Source organism: Onychomys torridus, chromosome 12, assembly GCF_903995425.1.
Source record: "Onychomys torridus chromosome 12, mOncTor1.1, whole genome shotgun sequence".
Lineage (NCBI taxonomy): Eukaryota > Metazoa > Chordata > Mammalia > Rodentia > Cricetidae > Onychomys > Onychomys torridus.
The window spans coordinates 71,736,306-71,759,635 of NC_050454.1; the positions used below are offsets into that span (position 1 = coordinate 71,736,306).

The following is a 23,330-nucleotide window of genomic DNA, read 5'->3' on the forward strand; positions in this document are numbered from 1 at the left end:
TCTTTGGGTTGTTGGATAGGATACTACATAATGAGTTCTGTGTTTGGTGGTGTCCCAGTGGGAGTACAAAATCATCAGTGGAGGAGAGAAATAGCCAGATAACCTCAGGGCCTGGCCGGCTTGGAGGAGACGCAGCTGCTCTGGTGGGACTGTAGGTGTCCCTTTCACGTTTAAAATGGTGGCTAAAGCCCCCAGCACTGCACAGTGATTCTCGGCTGAATGAATGAACTTTCCGGCACCCTCTGAGGACCTCACACTTGCTGTCCTGGAAGGACAGGGCCCATTAGTCACTGAGCCAGGCTCTTCAGAGTTCCTCGGGAGCAAGAGCTCCTGTGTGAGAACATGATGCTGACCCCACGCTGAAGCTAACTCAACTTGTCCCCTGAGAGGGTAATGGGCGAGGCCCTGTGCCTTGTCCAGAACCTTCCAAGCAGAGTGCAAATTGTCTTCTACAGTACGGGGCGGTACAGGGCACTTGGAAGGTTCAAAAGAGAACCTTGCACTTTCTAACGCGCTTTTGTGTCAAACAGAGGTATCATTGTTTCCAGCAAATGCCTTGAGGCTCTGGTGAGTAAGTGTCGTCTGCCTGCTCCCTAAGGTCTTCCTCCTCAGTGTTCCAAAACTTATGTATGAAGGCATTCTGCTGAATTCCTTTAGTGCCTATTTCAGCTTCTATTTATTTGGTGTGATAGAAAGGTCTTAATTTAGATCTTCCTGCCACCGCTTCCAAGAAATCCACCACCAGCTCCAAGTTTCGTGTCCTGAAGTGCCACGCCATTCCAGTGGGGTGAGCCAGCAGCCTCCAAAAAGAGAAAGCCGTAGGACAGATGGCCATTGTGCTTCCAGACGCTGGCTGCTGCCCAGCGCCAGCAGGACTCCGGCTTTCTTCTGTCCTCTGGGGAGGCCACATTGCTTTTGCTTCCAAAGGCACAACTACCAGTCTCTGACCTGCCAGACCCAAAGCTGAAGCCAAGCCGTCCGCGCTTCCTGGGCTTTCGGGCGCTGAGGGAGGAGGATGTCCTTCCTCTCTTGATCCCACTGTACCTCACTGGGTCCTCTTCTCGTATGTGCCTTGAAATACCCTACCGGCTCTCCCTGGGAGCAAACCAAGTGGCCCTGGTCACCACGGTGGCTCATTACCCTGTCATTGCTCATTCATCAATCCATCAAATCTGCCCCAGGCAGGCCCAGTTCTAGTGCCCCAGTTACAGTAGAATAGATGCGAGGAAGGACTTGAGCACACCAGTCGGGAGGCCGACATCAAGTAGGAGAGTGTAACACATGATATGCTTGGTAATCCGGAGAAGAAAGGAACCAGGAAGGGCATGAGGGAGTGCGGGCACAGTCGGGTGAGGGAGAGTTCCAGCCTGGGACAGAGGCCAGGGCAGACAGCATTGGGTAGCAGCCTGGAGGAAGGGAGGAGGGGTAGAGGTGATGGAGTGGGCAGACCTGGGGACCTGAGGGAAGCTGCCAGCGGCGCAGCAAAGCCTGCTGGTATATTTAGATTCTGTAGAAGTGGGAGCTGCTGCCCTTAGGGACAGGGGGAGGTGCTGGAGCACCGTGGCCTAACACCAGCAGGATGGAGGCATTTCCACAGTTGGTTGTCAGCTTGTTGGGGAGTTCTCCTTAAGTATCAGTACTGCGTGTGACCTTACACTGAAGACACTGTGCCCAGCAGGCAAGCAGAGAGCATTTCTGACAGATTCTTCTAGTCCTTTCTTTGAGTTGCTTGGATTCTGACCGGCTGTGTGCCACAGTTGGTCTTGGAGAACTCACACCACCTGCCCATGGCAGCAGCCTCCTCACACGGGTTTTAGTGTCCACAGCTAGTACCACAGTGACAGGCAGCCCCGACCTCCCACACTGTGTGTGGGGCCTTCACTACCCACCTCACCAAGCACTGGTCTTCACACTTGTGCAGAGCAAAGCAAACACATGCGCCTTGCTCAGAGCTGCTCAGTAAACATTTCAAAGTACCCACATAACATCTGACTTTCCCACTCTGCCGGACATAGGCTCTGCCCATCACTGTCTAACAGCATCATTTTAACTAAAACCATTTGGGGCTGCTGGGCCCACTGATACAAGCATGGTGGTGTTTAAACCCCCTTTTCACACCCATTTTACAACTGCAGAAACCACCTCAAAGTTTAAGAAACTTACCTGAAGTTGTGTTGAGTCCAGGTTTGCACCTGCTGAGCAAACCCGATGCCCTAGCTGTTCACCTGCTTACCACTGCGCCCCACCGAGCCCAAATCCACTTCTCTCCTAGGTACAGCAGCTGCACAGTGCACACACAGCTTCCAAGATGTCGGCTCCGTACAACGCTCTCTGCGTGCCTAGGAAGGGACGGCTCCCTAACCAGTGTTCTCATCTCTTCTCAGGCTGGTTTGTGATTTTTCCTGAATTCCCAGCTACCTCGTCTTCTCTGCACGTGCGATCTTGTACTTTGTTTTTCCATGTGTGTCTTCAGCTTGTTCTCATAAGCTCCTTCCAGCCTCCAAACTAGACTTGCCTTTGCTGCTCATCCCGGATTGGAGCTAGACCTTCCTCACATACATGCTCTCCTCTTAACTTGGTTTATAACCCTGCATCGCTAGAGTGCATACTCCAGGGACACTGGGACATACTAACACTTACCCAGGAAGCCTTGTGACATGTAGTAGGTGCTATCAGAGCACTCTGTGTGGACATTCTGCTGAGCTCCAGTGGGTATGCAGCGGCGTGTCATCGGGACTTTTCTTTCCATTTCCTGAGACTAAGAATACTGAGCATCTGTTCTTGGGCCCGTTCGCAGTCAATGTCTTTGTTGAAGTAACGGTTTAAGTCTTTGATTCATCTTAAAAATCAGGTTCTTAAATGGAGTTCTAATGGCTCTTATGCATTCTAGATACAAGTTGTTCGCTGGTTGTATGTTATGTACTTTTTCTCCTGCTCTGGCATATGTTTTCATTTTTCACTGTACTTTGATATTAAAAAAACATTTATTGTATGTGGGGTGTGTTGCACACATATACATAGGAGTATGCTCACATGCACATACAGTGTGTGCATGTGGAGGTCAAAGGCAGCCTGTGGTAGTCGATACTCTCCTTCACCATGTGGGTCCTGGGGGTCTAACTCCAGTCACCAGACTTGGCAGCAAGTGCCTTTTCCCACTGAGGGATCTTGCTGGCCCAACATTTTTGTCCTTTTTGTTGTTGAGTTATTGGGAATTTCATACAATGTATTGATCATATTCATCCCTCCTCTGCTTCTTCCAGATCCACACCTCCTCCAAACCCATGACACTTTGTGTCCTCTTAGTAATAAAAGCCACCCAGCCCAATTTGCACTGTCCACGTACTCGCGTATATGGTCATCCGCTGGCATGCAGTCTACCTACCTGGGGTCACGCCCTTTTAAAAAAGGATGCTCCCTCTCCCAGCCATCAGTTGCCAATAGCTCCTCATTTAGGAGTTGGGCTTATGCTCACCTCCTCTCTCCACTCTTGAATTTGGTCTGGCTTGAGCTTGTGCTGATCTTGTGCATACTGTCACAACCACTATACAGTTGTGTGCAGCGTCCATGCCGTGCCTGGGAAGCACGTTCCTTATAGTCATCACTGCCTCTGGCTTTTACATCTTTTCCCCTCTTCTAAAATGATCAGTTAGCCTTGAGAGGAGGGGCTGAGATAATAGATGTCACACGTAGGGCTGAGCATTTGCAGTCTCGTCTCTACACCTTGACCAGGCATGGGTCTCTGTGGTGAAGGTTGAGAAATGCACTGGTCTGTGATGATAATTAGTCATTAGGAGTTGGTTTAATGCTATGTCCATTTCACAGATTAATAGTGGTAGGTTCTGTCCTAGCCTGTAACCTGTCTACTCACAGATTCCTGATCCCAGTAGTGGTACTAGGCGTAGCTTCATCTTGTGGGGCAGGCTTTCAACCCAAGCAGAAAGTGGTTGGTTACTCCCATGACGTTTGTGCCATTATTGCACCAGTGGGCGGGGCCTGTCAGGCTGGTCAATCTCAGGTCTACAGCTAGGTAAGATTAATGACTCTTTTTACAGGTAGAGTGTGTGTGTGTGTGTGTGTGTGTGTGTGTGTGTGTGTGTGTGTGTGATGTTAGGGTGGGGCTCCAGAGTGGAAGTCAAATGGCAACTTGGAGCAGTGGGTTCTCTCCTTTACTCTGGGTCACTGGGTTTGTATGGCAGGTGCTTTAAGCACACATCACCTGCTGAGGCACCTAGGCAGCTCTAAAGTATTTTGAAGTCTTAAGAAAAACAGAATTTTGAACTTTTGAAGGTGCTTTTTTGTCTGGAGAAGGATTTTTAAAATTATTTATTAGAAAGTATAGTAAGTGTATGGGCACATGCATGCTATGACATGCTTGTGGAGGTCAGAGGACAACTTCATGGCATCACTTCTGGCCTTCACCTTCATGTGAGTTTTGGGTATCAAACTCAGGTCATCAGGCTTGCATGGCAAGAATTTTTGCCTGCAGAACCCTTGGCCAGCCCTTGGGGAGGTTTTTTATTGTTTTGTGGTGCTGAGGATGGAGCTCAGGGCTGTGTGCATTTTGGGCAAACACTCTGCCCTGAGCTGTACTACCAGCCCAAGTTACCAATATTGGTGAATTTTGTCCTCTTATGTTTTGTATGCTTTTATTTTCCTTTAGAACAAATTTGCCAAGCAAGGGCTGGGGAATGATTAAGGGTAAAGTGCTTGCTGGGCAAGCATGAAGGCCCGAGTTTGGATCCCAGCACCCCTGGAAAAAGCCACTGAGCACATCATAAGAAACGCTAGCCTAACACTATGCATCTGTAACCCCAGCCCTGGGAACTAAGACAAATGGATCCTGGCAGCTCACTGGCCAGCCAAGCTAGACAATTAGTAAAGTTCAGATCTCATTTCAGAAAAGGCAGAAGCTGGAGAGAATTCAGCAGATAGCTACTGCTCCTTGAAAGAGGACCCAGGCTGTTCCCAGCACCCACATGGTGGCTAACAATTTGACACTGTCTTCTGATCTGTTTGGACACCAGTCAAAAGTATGTGGTGCACATATGTACATGCAGAGAAAGCACCCCTGTACATGAACTCTTAAAAAGAAGTAATAATAAAGGTAAAAAGCAGTAGAGGGGAGGAAGGCTGGAGAGATGGCTCAGTGGTTAAGAGAACTGACTGCTCTTCCAGAGGCCCTGGGTTTGATTCCCAGCAACCACATGGTGGGTCACAATTGCCTGTAACTCCACTTCCAGGGAATTTGACCCCATCTTCTGATCTGTTGGGACACCAGTCAGGTATGTGGTACACATATGTACATGCACACAAAACACTCATACACATTTTTTAAAAAAGCAATAGAAGAAGATGCCCAGTGTCAACTTCTGACCTCCACATGTGCACATGTGGGCACTGGCCCACACCATCACACACACAAACATGCACAACACAACCACATGAAGCCAGTGAGATTTATATAACATTTTTAATAATGAGTAAAACTGGGCTGTGCACATAGACATTTTCTTAAACTATTCCCAAGTACTCAGGCCTGACTTGTTGCTTTCTCCTTGTCTGACAACTGAGGAAGGTTTGATTTGGCACACAGTTCAGAAGGAACTGGCATACAATCTGCCTACCTGGGGATGCACCTTCCATCATGGTGGAGAAGGTCTGGGAGCAGGAGTCAAGGCAGTTCTTCCAGGTACATCTGCAGCAGCAAACAGCGGATGCTGGTGCCCAGCTCCACGTCACTTCTTATTAGTCCAGGACCCTCGAGTGGTGCCGCCCACATCCAGGATGGGTCTCCCTCTTCAGTGAGACCTTTCTGGAAACAGCCTCATAGACACACCCAGAGGTGTGTTTTCATGATTCTAAACTCAGTCAAGTTGACAGTGAAGATTACCCATCACTTGGGCTGATCCATAGCCTGGCTGTTCTGTATGCCACAGTGAGCATGGGTGTGCAGATATATCTGTTGTGTGCTGATCTTTGTTCTTTTTGCTACACACTCAAAATTGGTATAGCATGATCATATGGAAGTTCTAGTCTTGGCCTTTCTGGGGGACACGCTCCCATTTTTTTCCCCAGGATACTCTTGAGGAGTGAGGGATAAGAGATTCAGATAGAAATACAGAGGGGGGAGAAACAGAAACACAGGACAGCCTCGGGAGGGCCTGGATCCTTATCCACCGGCCCCTTCTGGCTCTTCTAGAGGGCTATTATAGGAATGCCAGGGGTGGAGCAAAGTGCAGCCCATCCCAGACGCCTAGTGACCATGCACGTGGTCAGCCCATCCTCTAATGCAGCCCTGCTGGGTAGAGCAAGCTCAGCTCTCACTAGGAAACCTCTGTGGGCTCCACAGGTCTTAGGTACCTCCATATTGATTTACTAGTGGGTTAACTCATTGACATCACCACCAACAGGGCACACACATCAAGACATGCGTATGTACACACACACTAAATAAGTGCAAAGAGAAAACTAGAACAAGCAACAGATATTGAGGAGGAAGTGTGAAAAATGAACCCTGCATACAGAATGGAGAAAAACTGAAAACTCAGGATCAGGACCCGGTGCTCATCTGTATTCAGCGTAATGCTCGAAGGCTGAGCCAGAGGAACGAGGCAAGAGAAAGACGCATGAATTGCAAAGGAAGAGATCAAAGACTCTCCAGGGAGCTGGGGCGTTGGCTTCATGCTTAAGAGCATGTGATGCTCTTGCAGAGCACCCAGGCTGAATTCAACTGAATATAACTCCAGTCCAAGGGGATCAGAAACCCTCTTCTAACCTCACGGGCACCAGGCAATTCACAATAGCCTCCGAAAAATAAAATACTTTGGAACAAACCTAGTAAAGGAGGTGAAAGATTACTAGAAGGAAAATGTAAAACAATGAATCAAGAAATTAAGATACTTGAAGATGGAGAGACATCCATCCCATGTTCATGGATTGGCAAAGTATATATTATAAAATGGCTGTATTACCAAAAGTAATCAATAGATTCAAAACAATACCCATCAAAAGTCCAATGACATTCTTCAGAGAACTAGAAAAACAGCCTAAAATGTGCATGTAAAAAACAAACAAACAAACAAAAAACTGAATAGCCAAAGCAGTCCTGAATAAAAGAGAATTCTGGAGATATTCCCATTCCTGAGTTCCAATTATGCCATGGAACTATTGTAACAAAATCAGAATGGTACTGTCACAGACGCAGGCACCTAGACTGTCTTAGTTATGCTGAAGAGACACCATGGCCAGGGCAACTCATCAAAGAAAGCAGTTCTACCAGTTAGGGACCAAGCATCCAAATGTGTGAGCCTATGGGGCCATTCACATTGGCCCACAGCATAGACCAATGCAGTAGAATAAAGGACCCCAAAAGAACCCACAGAGTCATGTGATATTCAACCAAGTGATCAAAACCCAAAAGACCAATGTGTCTCCAATAAATGAGCCTGGGAAAACTGGGCAGACTGGACACCTGCGTATGGCAAAGTGACAGTAGATCCTTGTCACGTGCGCAGAGGTGGTTCAGAATGATCACAGTGTAGCCACACGCAATGTTTCTGAACACAGTTCTAATAGTCCAGGAAATCGTAGGATGGATTAACGGGAGGCAGGAAATTAAAAAGCTGCACAGCAGAGGAAAGGATAAGGGGGAAGAGGCAGACTAAGGGTGGCAGAGACCTCTGGATGTGGTCACCTGACAAGAGACTAATATCTAGAATGGGGATCTCAAAAGAGTTAGACAGTTCTCAAAGGTATATGAATGGCCAGTCAGTACATGGAAACATGCTTAACACCTTTAGCCATAAATGGAATATGCGGTCAGTTTTCAGAATCTGTTCTCTTGACATGTCTCCATTTTATTGAAATATTATACTGTCCTCACTGCTGTTTAATTCACACACTGATAAACCTCCCACTCTGTTCTTTTTCAATTTTGGTAAATTCTATTTCCACATGATTTTAGGATCAAATTGTAAATTTTTTATTATGCTTTATAAATAGTTCATTCAGAGCATGTGTGCTGGAGTGCATGTGTGCGCATGCATGTACATATGCACTTACGTGTGTGTCCATGCTCCATGATGAGTATTTCTGGGTCAGAGATAACTTGTGCCAATTCCCTCCTTCCACCGAGTGGGTCCTGGGGGTTGAACGCAGGTTGCCAGGTTTGGTATCAGCCCCTTACCCACTGACCCATCTCACCAACCATCCTTTCTTATCTTAATTTTGGTTTTCACTTGGACTGACGAGTTACGTGAAGGTCTGTTACTTAGTTTTCGTTTACTTCAGAGATTCAGCTATCTTTCAGTTTGTATAATTCAAGTCCTTTTAAAGTCACTAAGGACACAGTTTCTCCCACAGCCCAGCATAAGGTCTGTGCTGGCCAGTGTGTGATGTGCAGAGAAAAGACAATGTGCTCTTCTTTACGCTGCTGCTCGGATGAAGGTCGCCAACCTGCTATTGGTTAGGGGCGCTGGCCAAGACTTCATACCTCCTGGTATCCTGTCATTTAGGATCACATCCCATACCTACAGGATTTTCTCCTCTTAGAGTTCTGATTCTTCTTCCTATATTTTAAGTCCTCATGATTATGTGTCTAAATATGCAGAGTGACCTGGTTCTTTTTCATTGTGAAATAATCCTTTTTTTTTTTTTTCATTTGTCAATAACATTTTCCTTCTAATCTTGCGTGGTCACTGATACGGCCTCCCAGATTTCCTTTAGATCAGGGTTAGGTCAGCCCGTCTTTTCCCACCTCTACCTTTAACCTAGTGGTGTGTTTGTCAGCTAGATTTCTTAAAAACAGCGTGTAATTCCTGACACTGTTTTTAAGTTAGTGTGACAGTTTGAGCCTTTTCACTGGGAGTTTGTAGACCTTTCAGTTTCCCACAACTGCTGCCATATTGGTTACAAATCCATCACCTTTACAGTCTAGTCAGTCTTTATTCTCTGTTCATTATTACAGTCTTTTTCATCTTTCAGCTTTTTTTCTAGCTCCGTATATTTGTTAGCTGTTCCATAGTTTATATTTGAATTATGATAATAATACATAACTTTACATTAAAGAAATGTCATAGCTGTTTACATTATAGAACCCTCACAGGGTGTAATTCCTTCCGACAGCACAGAACCCTCACATGGTGTGATTCCTTCCCACAGCACAGAACCTCACAGCGTGTGATTCCTTCCCACAGGACAGAACCTCACAGCGTGTGATTCCTTCCCACAGGACAGAACCTCACAGGGTGTGATTCCTTCCCACAGGACAGAACCTCACAGGGTGAGATTCCTTCCCTGCAGGACAGAACCTCACAGGGTGTGATTCCTTCCCCGCAGGACAGAACCTCACAGGGTGTGATTCCTTCCCTGCAGGACAGAACCTCACAGGGTGTGATTCCTTCCCCGCAGGACAGAACCTCACAGGGTGTGATTCCTTCCCTGCAGGACAGAACCTCACAGGGTGTGATTCCTTCCCCACAGGACAGAACCTCACAGCGTGTGATTCCTTCCCACAGGACAGAACCTCACAGGGTGTGATTCCTTCCCACAGGACAGAACCTCACAGGGTGTGATTCCTTCCCTGCAGTATTGAACAGGAATAGGTTCCTGGAAGCCAGCCGATGTGCTAGGGCAGACCCTGCTCCCACATAGTGCTAGCCCCTTTCAGCTCCTGCATATTGAAGGACCACTTCGCGGCTCTATTTGGTGAGTGTGAACGTCCAGGCGGCCACTGTTCTTTGTGCTCTAACTGTGTGTGCCCCACTGCCGGCGGGTTTAGTGTTTGCACCATTGTCTCCCATCCGTGTCACCTTCCTGGGAATATCCTATGTTCTCCCTGGCTGCTGTTCTGGTATTTCCAGACAGGGTTTCTCTGTGTAGCCCTGGCTGTCCTGGATCTCGCTCTGTAGACCAGGCTGGCCTTGAACTCACAGAGATCCACCTGGCTCTGCCTCCCGAGTGCTGGGATTAAAGGCGTGCGCCACCACCGCCAGGCTAATGTACTTTTCTTAACCTATAGCATGCAGTCCTGACTAGTGTTTCAGTATCTTTGTCTAATTCTGTCATCTGTGTTCTTTCTGGTCAGTGTCTGTTGGCCACGGCCATCCCCGTTGTCACATGGCCCATGCCCTGCTCCTTTGTGACTTTGTTAGTGTGTCTGGAGCAAGTGTAGACACCCACATGGCAAGGAAGGAGAAACTTTGCTTGAGCTGGCCATCCGAGGACCTGCTAGCAGCTGTGTTCCCCAACCTAGTACACCCCTCTACAGGTTTTCTTACACGGGCCATGTGAGTGAAAGCACCATGTGAACATTCTCACTTCAAAGGCAAAGGAAAGGCCTTTGCTGTGTAGACTTGCTACTTTTATCTCGTGGTCAAATGACTAGATTTGTGTTGATTTCTGGTCTCAAGTTCTCTCTATCCTAAATCATTCCCTTATGTCAGGTCTTAAAGGAAGGAGGCATTTTCTGCCTGGGGAGGCTCCTGAATGCCAGGTCAGCGTGACCACCCGGATGCAGGTCACTAAGCTGTATAGAGCTGCTGCTCTGACAGAGCCACCAGCCTGAGCCAGGGCAGAAAAGAATGACCACACAGACCACAGTCGTCTGCTGCCCTGAACAGAGCCATGCAGGGTCTGTCTGCTTGGAGACACGCCCTGTGAGTGTAGAGCCAGTGGGGACTTTCCTAAGGTGCTGGGGGCCAGGAAGGAGAGAGGACAGGAGGAACCCATCCCTAGGCCCCCAGCGCCTCTGCACCCATGTGCCTTTTCCTCATTTGCTGTTGTAACCTTCTCCCAGCCTGGTCCTTTCTGGAATGGCAGGGAGAAACCCACGGAGCAGCCCTGGGTTATCAGAGCAGGCCAAGTCCTGCCCGGGACATTTCTGGCAGGCAGATCACGGGGAGTAGGGACCAATGCCTCCCTAGAAGATAAAGAAATGAAGCTGGATCAGGGGTTCAAGGCCAGCCTGAGCTACTTAAGTGAGTTACAGACTCTCAAGGGAGGAGGAGGAAGATAAGCCCATGTCTCAGATGAAATAGATGAAATGCTGATAGTTTCTTGGCTGTCTTTCATCTGTGGTCACCACACTGATCCTGATGCTTTGCTGTTGAGTCTTCCCCACACAGCACTGGCCATGACACCTGAGCTGGTGAAGCATCCAGGCTGACACACCCGAAAGCTGAAGCATGCCAACCCAGAACTTTAGAGTGAAGGAAATCAGGGGGATGGAGAGATGGTTCAGTGGTCAAGAGTAGGCACTGCTCTTCTAGGGGACCCGAATTCAGTTCCCAGCACCCACATCCATAGCTCACAATAGCTTGTAACTCCAGCTCCAGGGGATTTGATGTCTCTGGCCTCTTCAAGACACCGGCACTGAGGTGCCCAGACATCACACACACATAATTAAAACAAATAAATCTTCCAGGTGAGTAAGACCACTGCCATCGATCTGAGGGGAGAGAGGGTTGGCTGGGCGGTACCAGACCAACTTGTAGCTGTCAAAAGGAACTCTGGGTGCTCTGCTGGCAGCAGGGGAAGCTGTTGGTGCATGCCTAGCCGAGAAGGGCCGTGGCCTCTGGCTCTGCCCGGAAGGAAGCAGAGCAGCAGCACAGCTGCAGTTTCCAGTGTGGGGGGCCACCCCACCCCCACTTTCCCGCAGGGCACTCTTGAGCAAGAGCAGCAGGAAATAGTAGATAGAAATATAGAGGAGAGAGACAGACAGAAACACCGGATAGCTTCGGGAGGGGCAGGACCCTAATCCATCAGGCCCTGACTGTCTCCACCAAAGGGCTTTTAAGGGAATGCCAAGGGGCGGAGCAAAAGACCTCCCCCAGCACAGCCAAGTGCAGACCGTCCCAGACACCTGGCGAACTTGCCTGAGGTCAAATCACCCCCTTATGCAGCTCTGCTGTGTCAGCCATACTCAGATCTCACAGGGAAACTCCTGTGGGCTCCCACACAGCAGTGGGAAGACTCTGCTCTCTACACTTTTTCACACGGAAGCCACAGCCCAGAGGAGCAGGCCGAGACAAGTCAGGTGACGTTACAGCCATGGGCTCCCAGCACAGCCCTGTCACCAGGTACGATAATTAGTTCTTCCTAAAATAACACCTTTGAAATATCAGCTCGTTTTGGTCTGCACCTTGGAATTCTGTATCTGACCTTGGTCTACACTCATCTACCACGTTCCCGAGTTCCCCATATTGATGTTTCCCTCTGAGTCCCTTCAGGTTGAGCAAAGCAGTTAGTGCTCTAGCGGGCCACAGCTCTTTATACACTTGCCAGGAAAATACACTCTGCCCCTTCTGTTCCTCCGTGACACAAGGAAGAAAGAGAACCATGCTTTAGTACGACAAAACGAGATTTACTTTCAGAGCATTGCAAACTTAACTCGGGGGTGTGTGAAAGCCCGCTCACTTTCTGTCCTGATGGTGTATCGTACCCTAAGGCAAGAGGCCAAGGAGAAGGAGGCCCTCTTCCCCAGCACAACGGCGAGCACCCTGGTGATCACACTGCTCCGATGCTTGGAGGACTGGACCAGCTACTAAGACCCAGAACTTCAGGCCCAGGCCCTGGACCAAGTAGTTGAGTCCACACAGCAAGCCTACAAAGCTAAGGGGCTTTCTTACGGTTAAGGATTTAGCTTGTTGCCACGGAGTGAGGCCTGGTGCCCTATGTGCCATCTCTGATTAATGTGGGTTGTAACTTCATCTGCTTTTCCCAATAGTATGCATCGGGAAATATTAACCACAGGCTCATGATCTCCCTGGGTTTCTTCAGGCCATAATTCTTCTATTCACCCAACACTGATTTGCTGAGTCCCTGTTCCATGAGGGCCCAAAGCCAGACAACACACAGAAGGCATACCTGCCCTGCAATGTGGGTCCAAGGGGAGGGGTAACCTTGTTACCCTGAGTATTGCTGTGTCTGTGAGGTTGCAGGGCTGGTCAGAACACACTGTCCTCACTGTCTGCTATAGCTGAAGTGCAAAACGGCCTCTACAGTCCTGTGTGCTCGATTAGTTCATTCCCAGATCTTTGGAGACCTTATAGAACCTTCTGGACTCGTTCACCCTTGCAGGTGAACAATGGCCAATAGTGGCATTGCTGTGGTATTTGTAGCCAAGCCCTGCTTCCGTGCTGTGTGTCCTGGTTGGTACCATGCTGCAGCCCACGCTATCACTGATCAGGCTGCCTCAGGCGCCATGTCTTCCCACCGTAAAGTATTTCCTGGAACTGTGAACCAAAGCAGACCTCTCCCTGGAGTTGACTCTGTCAAGCATTCGTCACAGCGATGAGATGCCACGGGAGTTCCTAAAAGGCCATGTCCTCCAGCTGGGCACTCTGGAGACACCGTGGAGCTCTAGCAAGAGGCTCTGGCCTGGCCCTGAGGCTCCTTGACCATCCACTGTGAGACAGTGCCCACCTTCAGGCTTTCGGGGCTCCAGTGCTGAGCCCGTGCCGACAAAGAGTGGAGACACGAGAGGGGTAAGACAGATGTCTGCACCGGGCACCGGGTGCCATGGGTAAGTCAGCCTGCAGCAGGCTCTTTGAGAAGTGCCCCGGCCACTTGCCTCTTGGCATCTTCTCTGCCACAGTGGATCAGCTTCTTCTGCTTGAGTTTCTCCTGATTATGGAGCACGTTGATCTGGAGTCCACGCACGAGAGGAACAAGTCATGTCTCTGAGCCCGGTGGCTTTGCTCATTTGACGAACTCTTTAAAATACCCTAACTTTAGTCGTTACAAGTGGGTGGAGCAGCACTGTGAACACACACTGTGAACACACACTGAACAGACTGTGAACACACACTGTGAACACACACTGAACACACACTGTGAACACACACTGTGAACACACACTGAACACACACTGTGAACACACACTGAACACACACTGTGAACACACACTATGAACACACACTGTGAACACACACTGAACACACACTGTGAACACACACTGTGAACACACACTGAACACACACTGTGTACACACACTATGAACACACACTGTGAACACACACTGAATACACACTCTGAACACACACTGTGAACACACACTGAATACACACTGTGAACACACACTGTGAACACACACTGAATACACACTCTGAACACACCGAACACACACTGTGAACACACACTGTGAACACACACTGAACACACACTGTGTACACACACTGTGAACACACACTGAACACACACTGTGTACACACACTATGAACACACACTGTGAACACACACTGAATACACACTCTGAACACACACTGTGAACACACACTGAACACACACTGTGTACACACACTATGAACACACACTGTGAACACACACTGAATACACACTCTGAACACACACTGTGAACACACACTGAATACACACTCTGAACACACCGAACACACACTGTGAACACACACTGTGAACACACACTGTGAACACACACTGAACACACACTGTGAACACACACTGAACACACACTGTGAACACACACTGAACACACACTGTGAACACACACTGAACACACACTGAACACACACTGTGAACACACACTGTGAACACACACTGAACACACACTGTGAACACACACTGAACACACACTGTGAACACACACTGAACACACACTGTGAACACACACTGTGAACACACACCGAATACACACTCTGAACACACACTGTGAACACACACTGAATACACACTCTGAACACACCGAACACACACTGTGAACACACACTGTGAACACACACTGAACACACTGTGTACACACACTGTGAACACACACTGAACACACACTGAACACACACTGTGTACACACACTATGAACACACACTGTGAACACACACTGAATACACACTGTGAACACACACCGAATACACACTCTGAACACACACTGTGAACACACACTGAATACACACTCTGAACACACCGAACACACACTGTGAACACACACTGTGAACACACACTGAACACACACTCTGAACACACACTGTGAACACACACTGTGAACACACACTGTGAACACACACTGAACACACACTCTGAACACACACTGTGAACACACACTGAACACACACTGTGAACACACACTGTGAACACACACTGAACACACACTGTGAACACACACTGAACACACACTGTGAACACACACTGTGAACACACACTGAACACACACTGTGAACACACACTGAACACACTGTGAACACACACTGTGAACACACACTGAACACACACTGTGAACACACACTGAACACACACTGTGACACACACTGTGAACACACACTGTGAACACACACTGAACACACACTGTGAACACACACTGTGAACACACACTGAACACACACTGTGAACACACACTGTGAACACACACTGTGAACACACACTGTGAACACACACTGTGAACACACACTGAACACACACTGTGTACACACACTGCGTAGTCTTTACTCATTCTTACGTTCAGACACTTACTCTAGCTTTATAAGTTGGCCATGGTGGAGTATTGTGGCAAACATGGGTGAGCGGCATGTGCAGTGTGCTGACTTAGCCTCCTCCGGAGCGGTCTGGCTGGATCACATGTGACCCTCCATGCTGAGGGCAAGTGTCTCTCTCCTGGCATATCCCAGCCAGCCTTGGCTGCTCTTTTTTCCTTATTGATGGGCCTCATGACGGGGGTGGGGGTGGGGGTGGAGGATGGGGGGTTTGGGGGGTGGGGGTCCGGGGGGTGGGGAGTAGGGGGGTGGGAGGTTGGGGGTGTGGAGAATCCAGTGTAGCTTTCATCCACACTCTCCGATGACTGGGGATGCTGAACGTATTTTTATATTTATTGGCTATTTGTACTGCATCTTTTGAGAACTGTTTATTTTGTAATTTTAAGTAGGATTGTTAGGGGTTTAATTTTGTAAGTTTATTACTGTGGTTGGCTTTGACAGGCATCTTGGGACCACAGAACACTTAGGTCGAAAAGACCTTGCTTTTAAACGTGTTTCATAGATGGCAAAATGAACAAGGAAATAGCCAAGCTGTCACTGCCTCAGTGACACCAAACAAAGGAAGGAAACTGAGCTTGTGGTTCACATCCACAGCTGGGACAGACCAAGTGACTGGCCTGCATGCCTCTGGGCAGAGCGGAGTCTATCAGCCGCCTGGTGGGAAAGGCTTTAGTCCTGAGGAGCACTTTCTGTGAAGTCAAGGCCTTTAGGGGACCATCACCACAGTGTTACAGCCAAGAGTGTACAGCCAGGGACACACAGGGTAGGTGAGTGATGCTGTCATTACAAAATATTCTGGGTGCCAGGTGACTCCAGCTCACTGGAAATCTTGATGCCAGCTGTGGCAATGTGGAGGTGCTCCCACTCTGGCCAGTGTCATGAAATGCTGAGATGCACTGGCAATGGTAGTGTGGGTCCGAACCCCTGACAGTCCTCCTTCAGAGGCCGGCTGGGAGTGCTACACAAGTCGGTGACTGTTTCAGCTCAACTTGCTCTGCTCTGGCAAGGCCTGGAAACATGGCAGCATGCTAGCCTGGAGCCCCACCTAAACAGCCATCTGCAAAAGAATTTAGTTTTAGATTCCGCTGTCTTCATCTCCCATCCCTTCTTGGTCTAACTGGAGAATCCAGCAACCCTGAACCCTGGACACCTCACCTCCGGCCAGCAAGCTGCTGTCCAAACATGTCAGGTTTGCTCAATACCATACGGAGACTCAGATCAAGGGGTGGAAGGAAGCGGCCAGCTTGAGGCCTGTCGCTGAACTGCTTGGTTGGACGCCATTATAAAAGGTAGCAGGGCAGCTGGTAGTGCTTCAGGTAATAATTACTGAGGAGCATGCTCACTGTATTTCTAAAAGTTTACTAAAGAAATTGCATAACAATATCACACCACACCATTTTAAAAAGCTGCTTAGCATTCTTTATTTGTTAAAAAAAATTGTCATTAGAGATGACTTTTCCTTGCAAACTGATCAGAAAGTATGGCTTCCATTTTGGCTACTTGATTTTGTTTAAATTCATCAAGGATAGATAAGTATTGTGATATAAGCGTAAAAATTGACAAATCAAAAAAAATACATTGTCTGGGAACCCACTGTCTGGTGACTCGGCTAGTCTCCTCAGTTTTCCTGGGGAGCCCCAGTTCCCACCAGCTGTCACAGGAGAGGGGCAGGGCAGGAGGCTGTCACTCTGGCCCGCCTTGCCTAGGCCTGTCCCCGAAGCTGTGAAGGCAGGCCAGCCAGTGTGCAGATGCTCACTAACAGTGGTCCACCAGAACAGCAGCAAGATTACAACTGTCTCCACACGGTCTGACTCAGTGTGAGGCTGAGGGAAAGGACTGCAGGCCAAACCTGCTCAAAGCACAGGCCCCTCAGGGTCAGGGACAGGCCAAGTCCATCATCCTTCCTCAGCACGGTCTCCTGTCACTCAGCAATCACCTAGTAACGAGCAGCCAATATGCATTCTCCCCTCTGCAACCGCCTTGCCTTTCAACATGTCCTGGGAATATGGCAGCATCCAGTGTGCACGCCAGCTCGACAGAAACTCCAGCACCAGCCGCCATTCACAGATGCCCTCACGCCTATGAGAACAAGGCTATTTGTTGTTTTTTCCTAGTTCCCTAAAACATGTGAAGTTCTAGTGAAACATTATCAAGAACTCAAGAGGTTTTGAAAAAGCTCCACATTTCCAGGGGAAGTCACTGTCTCCTTGGACGGCATCACAGATTCAACCTATGAGCCTGCTGGCTGCTAACCCTTTGCTGTCAGGAGTCTGGGCAAGCTGGAGAGGGGTTCCTTCTGCCTCCATGGTCTCACTGGCCAGCAGATCTCAGCTGCAGACACAACTGCTTTACTGAACCTAAAGAGAAACAGGCACATCTGGAGCTGTCGGAAATGCTTTCCATGATCTTACAACACACATGAGGAAATCCTGTTGCATGCCAGAGGATAGGCCTGAGGCAAGGCTCCTGAAGGAAGCAAGCTTTGAGGCAATGAGGAGAAATCATGAAAATATATGCTGCCAGGGGTGGTGTCCAAGCAGATGACTTATGTAACATCCACATGTGAGCAGATGACCGGATAGACGTCCACATGTGAGCAGATGACTTATGTAACATCCACATGTGAGCAGATGACCGGATAGACGTCCATGTGTGAGCAGATGACTGGATAGATGTCCATGTGTGAGCAGATGACCGGATAGACGTCCACGTGTGAGCAGATGACTGGACTAGGTCCGGCAGAGCTTCAGTGGGAAATTCTCCGTGATGAGGTGATCAGCATGAAGAAGGACCACCACATTAACTTCAAACTCTGCAGGGAAGAGAGAGACGCTCATTCCCACTGAGCACTGGAAAACAGTCTCACAGTGAGGCAATGTCCAGGTGCTGCCTGGGACTCAGTCTCCCTGTACTCTCTGTAGACCCAGTGAGACCCCACACTGCATGTGACTGACTGCCACCATAAACGTCTCTGCTTAACTGTCTTGTCGGCCCACAGTGTGAGCCTGACGGAGCGGCCACACCCACAGTTCCAGCTCTTGAGAAGCTGAGGCACGAGGAAAGCAGTGAGCTTGAGGCCACCCTGGGCTAGAGTCAGTTCCAGTATGGCCTATGCTACAAGAAGACCATGGTGATTCTGTTGTGTTGAACAAGGAAAGCAGCAGACCGTTGGCTCAGCTGCTGGGCCTTTGGAACCAGCTGGGGAGACATTTGTTGAAACACTTGGTTCCTATATTCCTGCAGACAAGATTTCCTTCACTGGTTTTTCAGTCTTTACGGGTAAAAATCACAACACGGAATCAATGTGAAGAGGAAGCACCCTAAACAAAACTGAGCCCCTGTCTTTAATTTTGCTGGTATGGGCAAAGAGATCCTGGCACCACACAGCAGAAACTCAGCTCTGGGCAGGGTTTTGGGGTGTACATACCCATACAAATACACATAATTAAAAATAATACAACATGGGGGTTGGGGATTTAGCTCAGTGGTAGAGCGCTTGCCTAGCAAACACAAGGCCCGGGGTTTGATCCTCAGCTCCAAAAAAAACAAAAAACCATGGAGAAGTGTTTTCCCAGGGGCGGTCCTAAGGAGCACAGAGGCCACCACATCTGTGGCCAGAGCTGAAAACAATGTGGCAGCAGTGTCCACAGTGGCTTTATGGGTATGCAAAATGCTAAGGTTATGGTGTTATGGAAATTTGTACGAGTGTTTCAGAAATCCAGAGGCCAGGCAGGGCATACCAGGGTCAGTTCCCTGCAAGAGGCCCTGAAAGAGACCACTGGGAAGCTGTGAAGTTGTCCCAAGTTGCAATGGGAAGCCCCAGAATGTGGGAGAAGCAAGGACTGAGAAACTTCTGCCAAGGAAAGCTGCGGGTAAAAGAAGTTGGCCAAAGATAGCAATTCCATTTGCTGCACTTGAACTGGACAGTGGAGCTGCCCGAGCTCCTGGAGCCCCGATGCCAGACATGGTGACCAGACTCGGAGTCTGACCTGCTGGGCTTCAGCACTGCTTTGGTTCAACTTACTTTCTTTTTTTTTTTTTTCGGTTTTTCAAGATAAGGTTTGCGCCTTTCCTGGAACTCACTCTGTAGCCCAGGCTGGCCTCAAACTCACAGAGATCCGCCTGGCTCTGCCTCCTGAGTGCTGGGATTAAAGGCGTGTGCCACCACCACCCGGCAGAAAGCCCACTTCAGTATTCTTGGCAACTATTTCTTTCTCTTTCTTTCTTTCTTTCTCTCTCTCTCTCTCTCTCTCTCTCTCTCTCTCTCTCTCTCTCTCTCTCTCTTTTTCTCTCTCTCTCTCTCTCTCTCTCTCTCTCTCTCTCTCTCTCTCTCTCTCTCTCTCTTTTTCTCTCTCTCTCTCAATATCTCTCTCTCTCTCTCTCTTTCTCTCTCTCTCATGTGGAACTGAGGATCGAACCCAGGGCCTTGAGCTTGCTAGGCAAGTGCTCTACCACTGAGCTAAATCCCCAACCCCTCAACTTTCTTTCTTTCTTTCTCTCTTCTGCCTTGGCCTGCTGTTGCTCTTTCTGAATGGGAATGTTGGGTCTGTGCCTGTCGAGAGTACGCTGTTGGTCTCTTGATCTTACAAGGACTCATAGTTGAGTCTCAGAAGCAACTCTGATCTTTTGACCATGGGATTTCTGAAGCTGAAATGATGCTGTTGTAAGATGATGTGTCCTGGCAACAGGCTGTCAAAGAGTGGACTGTGGTTGACCTTTATTGTCACCTTGACTAGATCTGGAGTCATGTAAGAGACACATCTCCTGGTATACCTTCAAGGGATTGTCTAGACATGTTTAGCTTAGGAGGGAAGATCTGCCTTGAATGTGGGTGGCACCATCCATGGCATGGGGCCTTGGCCTTAATAAAAAGAAAACAAGAAAGCAAACCTGATACCAGCATTTATCTGTCATCTGGTTCACCTAGATGTCAGCAAGCAGCCTGCAGTAGTGGCTTTTCCATCACCATGGACTAACTCCCCACTCGTGACCCACAACAAAGCCACCTTCCTGTTTCTTGATAGGTGTCTGGTCACACACTACCTACATGGCCACTGGAATGGCTTTTCCTATAGACTCATGGTATCTCTGCTTGGCTCAAGTCTGACTCTGAAGGGAGCTTTCAGCTGGCTTTAGTGTCCTGAATGTGCAGCTTCTCACGGAGGCATTGTGAAGAAATCAAAGAGCTGAATGTAGCAGCCTGTGACTACTGCACGCCTGTGTGCAGGGCTTCTGTGTGCAGGGCATCTGTGTGCAGGGCGTCTGTGTGCAGGGCGTCTGTGTGCAGGGCATCTGTGTGCAGGGCGTCTGTGCGCAGGACGCCTGTGCACCAGATGCCTCTGTGCAAGATGCCTATGTTCAGGGCTTCTGTGTGCCAGATGCCTGTGTGCAGGGCATCTGTGTGCAGGGCGTCTGTGTGCAGGGCATCTGTGTGCAGGGCGTCTGTGTGCAGGGCATCTGTGTGCAGGGTGTCTGTGTGCAGGACGCCTGTGCACCAGATGCCTCTGTGCAAGATGCCTATGTGCAGGGCTTCTGTGTGCCAGATGCCTGTGTGCAGGGCGTCTGTGTACAGGATGCCCGTGTGCAGGGTGCCTGTGTGCAGGGTGCTTCTTCCCTATGGACCACACCCTTTCCCTGGCACTAGACTGCTTACCCACTTTGAAGTTAGTGGTCTCCAGGGTTGGGCAGGTGAAGAGTCTGGGAAAGACCATGTACAGAGGGACAGAAAGGCTTCTACAAATGTCCCCATCAGCGATTTGAATATTCTGAATCTCTGTGGCATCACGCGCGTAGCCTTCTGCACATCCTGGGGAAAGAGGAAACACCACGGGGTCAGGACACCACGACACCAAAGCAAACTAGTCAACAAACCCTTCCAGTGCTGTGGCAAGGAGCACCAACACATTTACCCCACACAAACCCAGTTTGCTCCCCAGGACTGGGAGTTCCCTCCCTGGCACTTCTCACTTCCTCAAATATCACCGCACTGGTTTGAGAGTGCTCCCAAGACTTTGGGGGCTGGGACCCTAACGCCCCAATTACTATTTCAAAGGTTATCTGCAAGTGGGTCTCTGGGGGTGAGTAGGCATCAGAACAGCTTTGTTACAAAAATGGGGTCTCTGGCACATCCGCTCTGTTATGATGTGATGTCCCCCACCATGTTAAAAGTACAGGAAGGGATGGCTTAGCGGCTGACAACACTTCCTGCTCTTATGGAGGACCCAAGTTCTCTCCCAGCACTTACATCAGGCAGATCACAATTGCCTCTTAACTCCAGCTTCAAGGGTTCCAACACTCCTTTATAGCCTCACAGGTACCCAAACACATATGTCACAGAGTGGGGGACAGATATCTGTTCAGCATCTGATGGCTTTGTGCTGTATTACATGGCAGAATCTATCACATGGTGAAGTCCAGCCTGAGAGAGCTCCATATTATAACAGTCCTCTCCTGAGACAACCCATAACCCGTCATGAAGACAGTCACCCCCAAAGCTCTCCCTCTCAACACTGCTGTGCTAGGGACTAAGTTTCTGATGCACTGCTTGTGGGAAGCACATTCAAAGCAAAACATATGTCTCTGTGGCCCAAAGCTATTCAAATTTCCCTAAGCAGCCTAAGCACAGGAGCATGGCCATCGTCAGCAAATGAGGCTGCCATATTCATGATGTGTGGCTACGGCCTTACTTCACTGTTTTTCCATACGGGGTCTGGGAACCTCCTGTACCATTCCCAGGAAGCAAGGGAAGCGCTTTTAAAGCCCAGATCCCCTGGTTCCCCGGTACCACTGCACATCTGAATTGGGATATTTGAGAGTGAAGCTCAGGCACGCACACATCAGCAAGCTCCAGGAGAACGAGCACAAGTGAGCCTAAGAGCATCCACCTCACAAGAGCAGAGACTTCTGAGGGAGCCTCCAGTGTTATAACCACCCAGCACCTCCATCCTCAGCAGGACTGCCTGAGGTGACAGACAGAAGCCTTACCACAGGTCTCCACCCGCACCAGCTGAAGCTCTATGCTCCGGATGGCAGCATCTGAATGCTCCACTACCAGCTCTCCTCTCAGGGGCTGCGTGATTGCACAGTTGGTGGAGTTCAGATGTCCTCTAATGAGGAATTTGGGAAGGGAGGCCCTCTACACAAAAAGAGACAAGACATCAGGAATAGAGTTGCCGGTACAAGGAAGACCTGAAAACCAAGTTGGGTAATTGTTCTGTAAAGTACTAAAACCCTGTTTTACAGAACACGGATAATAAATGGTATTACCCTCTGTCAGTGGCTATCAGACTGATCCTCAACCACCCCATATACATAAAGGACAGACAGACATGACCAGCTCTGGAGAATCAACCCACTGCCTACACTGACTGAAAAAGCTCCTTCACCAGGCAGCAAGGCATAAAATGTAAAAAGCCTGAGAAGTTGACAAGGGTGTTTAAGGACAACCACCCCCTCAACCCCAAGCTGAAATAAATAAATAAATAAATAAATAAATAAATAAATAAATAAATAAAAAAGAAAGAAGAGAAAAAAGGTTTAAGAAAAAAGAAAAAAGTGGTCAGTTTTACACTGTTCCCAATTAGGCAAGTTTGAGGGCAGCTATTTTTATTTCTGGGATATTGAATGAGCAGTTTCTCTCAATGCCTGATGAAAAGCTTTGGGACTTTTCTCTGTAGTCGGGAAGCTGGCCAAGGGGAACTGGCAGTGGTACTGAAGGAAACAGTTGGACAGCCATTTAGGAGTCTTCATCTTTGTCTTGTCCCACTATCCAGTAGAAGCAACATAAGCCAAAATTTAAAGTCACGTAGAATTTGTAATTGCCTATGAGTACAATTTAAAATTCCCTGTAGC

At 48.8% G+C, this 23,330-nt stretch overlaps 1 protein-coding gene across 3 annotated transcripts in view; it reads right to left on the reverse strand.

Moving 5' to 3' along the window:
- Positions 1–16,872: 16,872 nt before the first annotated feature.
- Positions 16,873–23,330, reverse strand: part of Vps26c (VPS26 endosomal protein sorting factor C) — a 29,792-nt gene continuing 23,334 nt past the window's right edge. The window contains exons 6-8 of one of the 3 annotated variants that reach the window (XM_036203355.1): positions 22,464–22,614; positions 21,133–21,285; positions 16,873–18,291 (exon numbers count right to left, since the gene is read on the reverse strand). In XM_036203355.1, coding sequence (XP_036059248.1) covers positions 18,209–18,291; positions 21,133–21,285; positions 22,464–22,614 — 387 coding nt within the window. In that variant the 3' untranslated portion in view covers positions 16,873–18,208. The other 2 variants (XM_036203354.1, XM_036203356.1) reach the window with 2 other exon arrangements.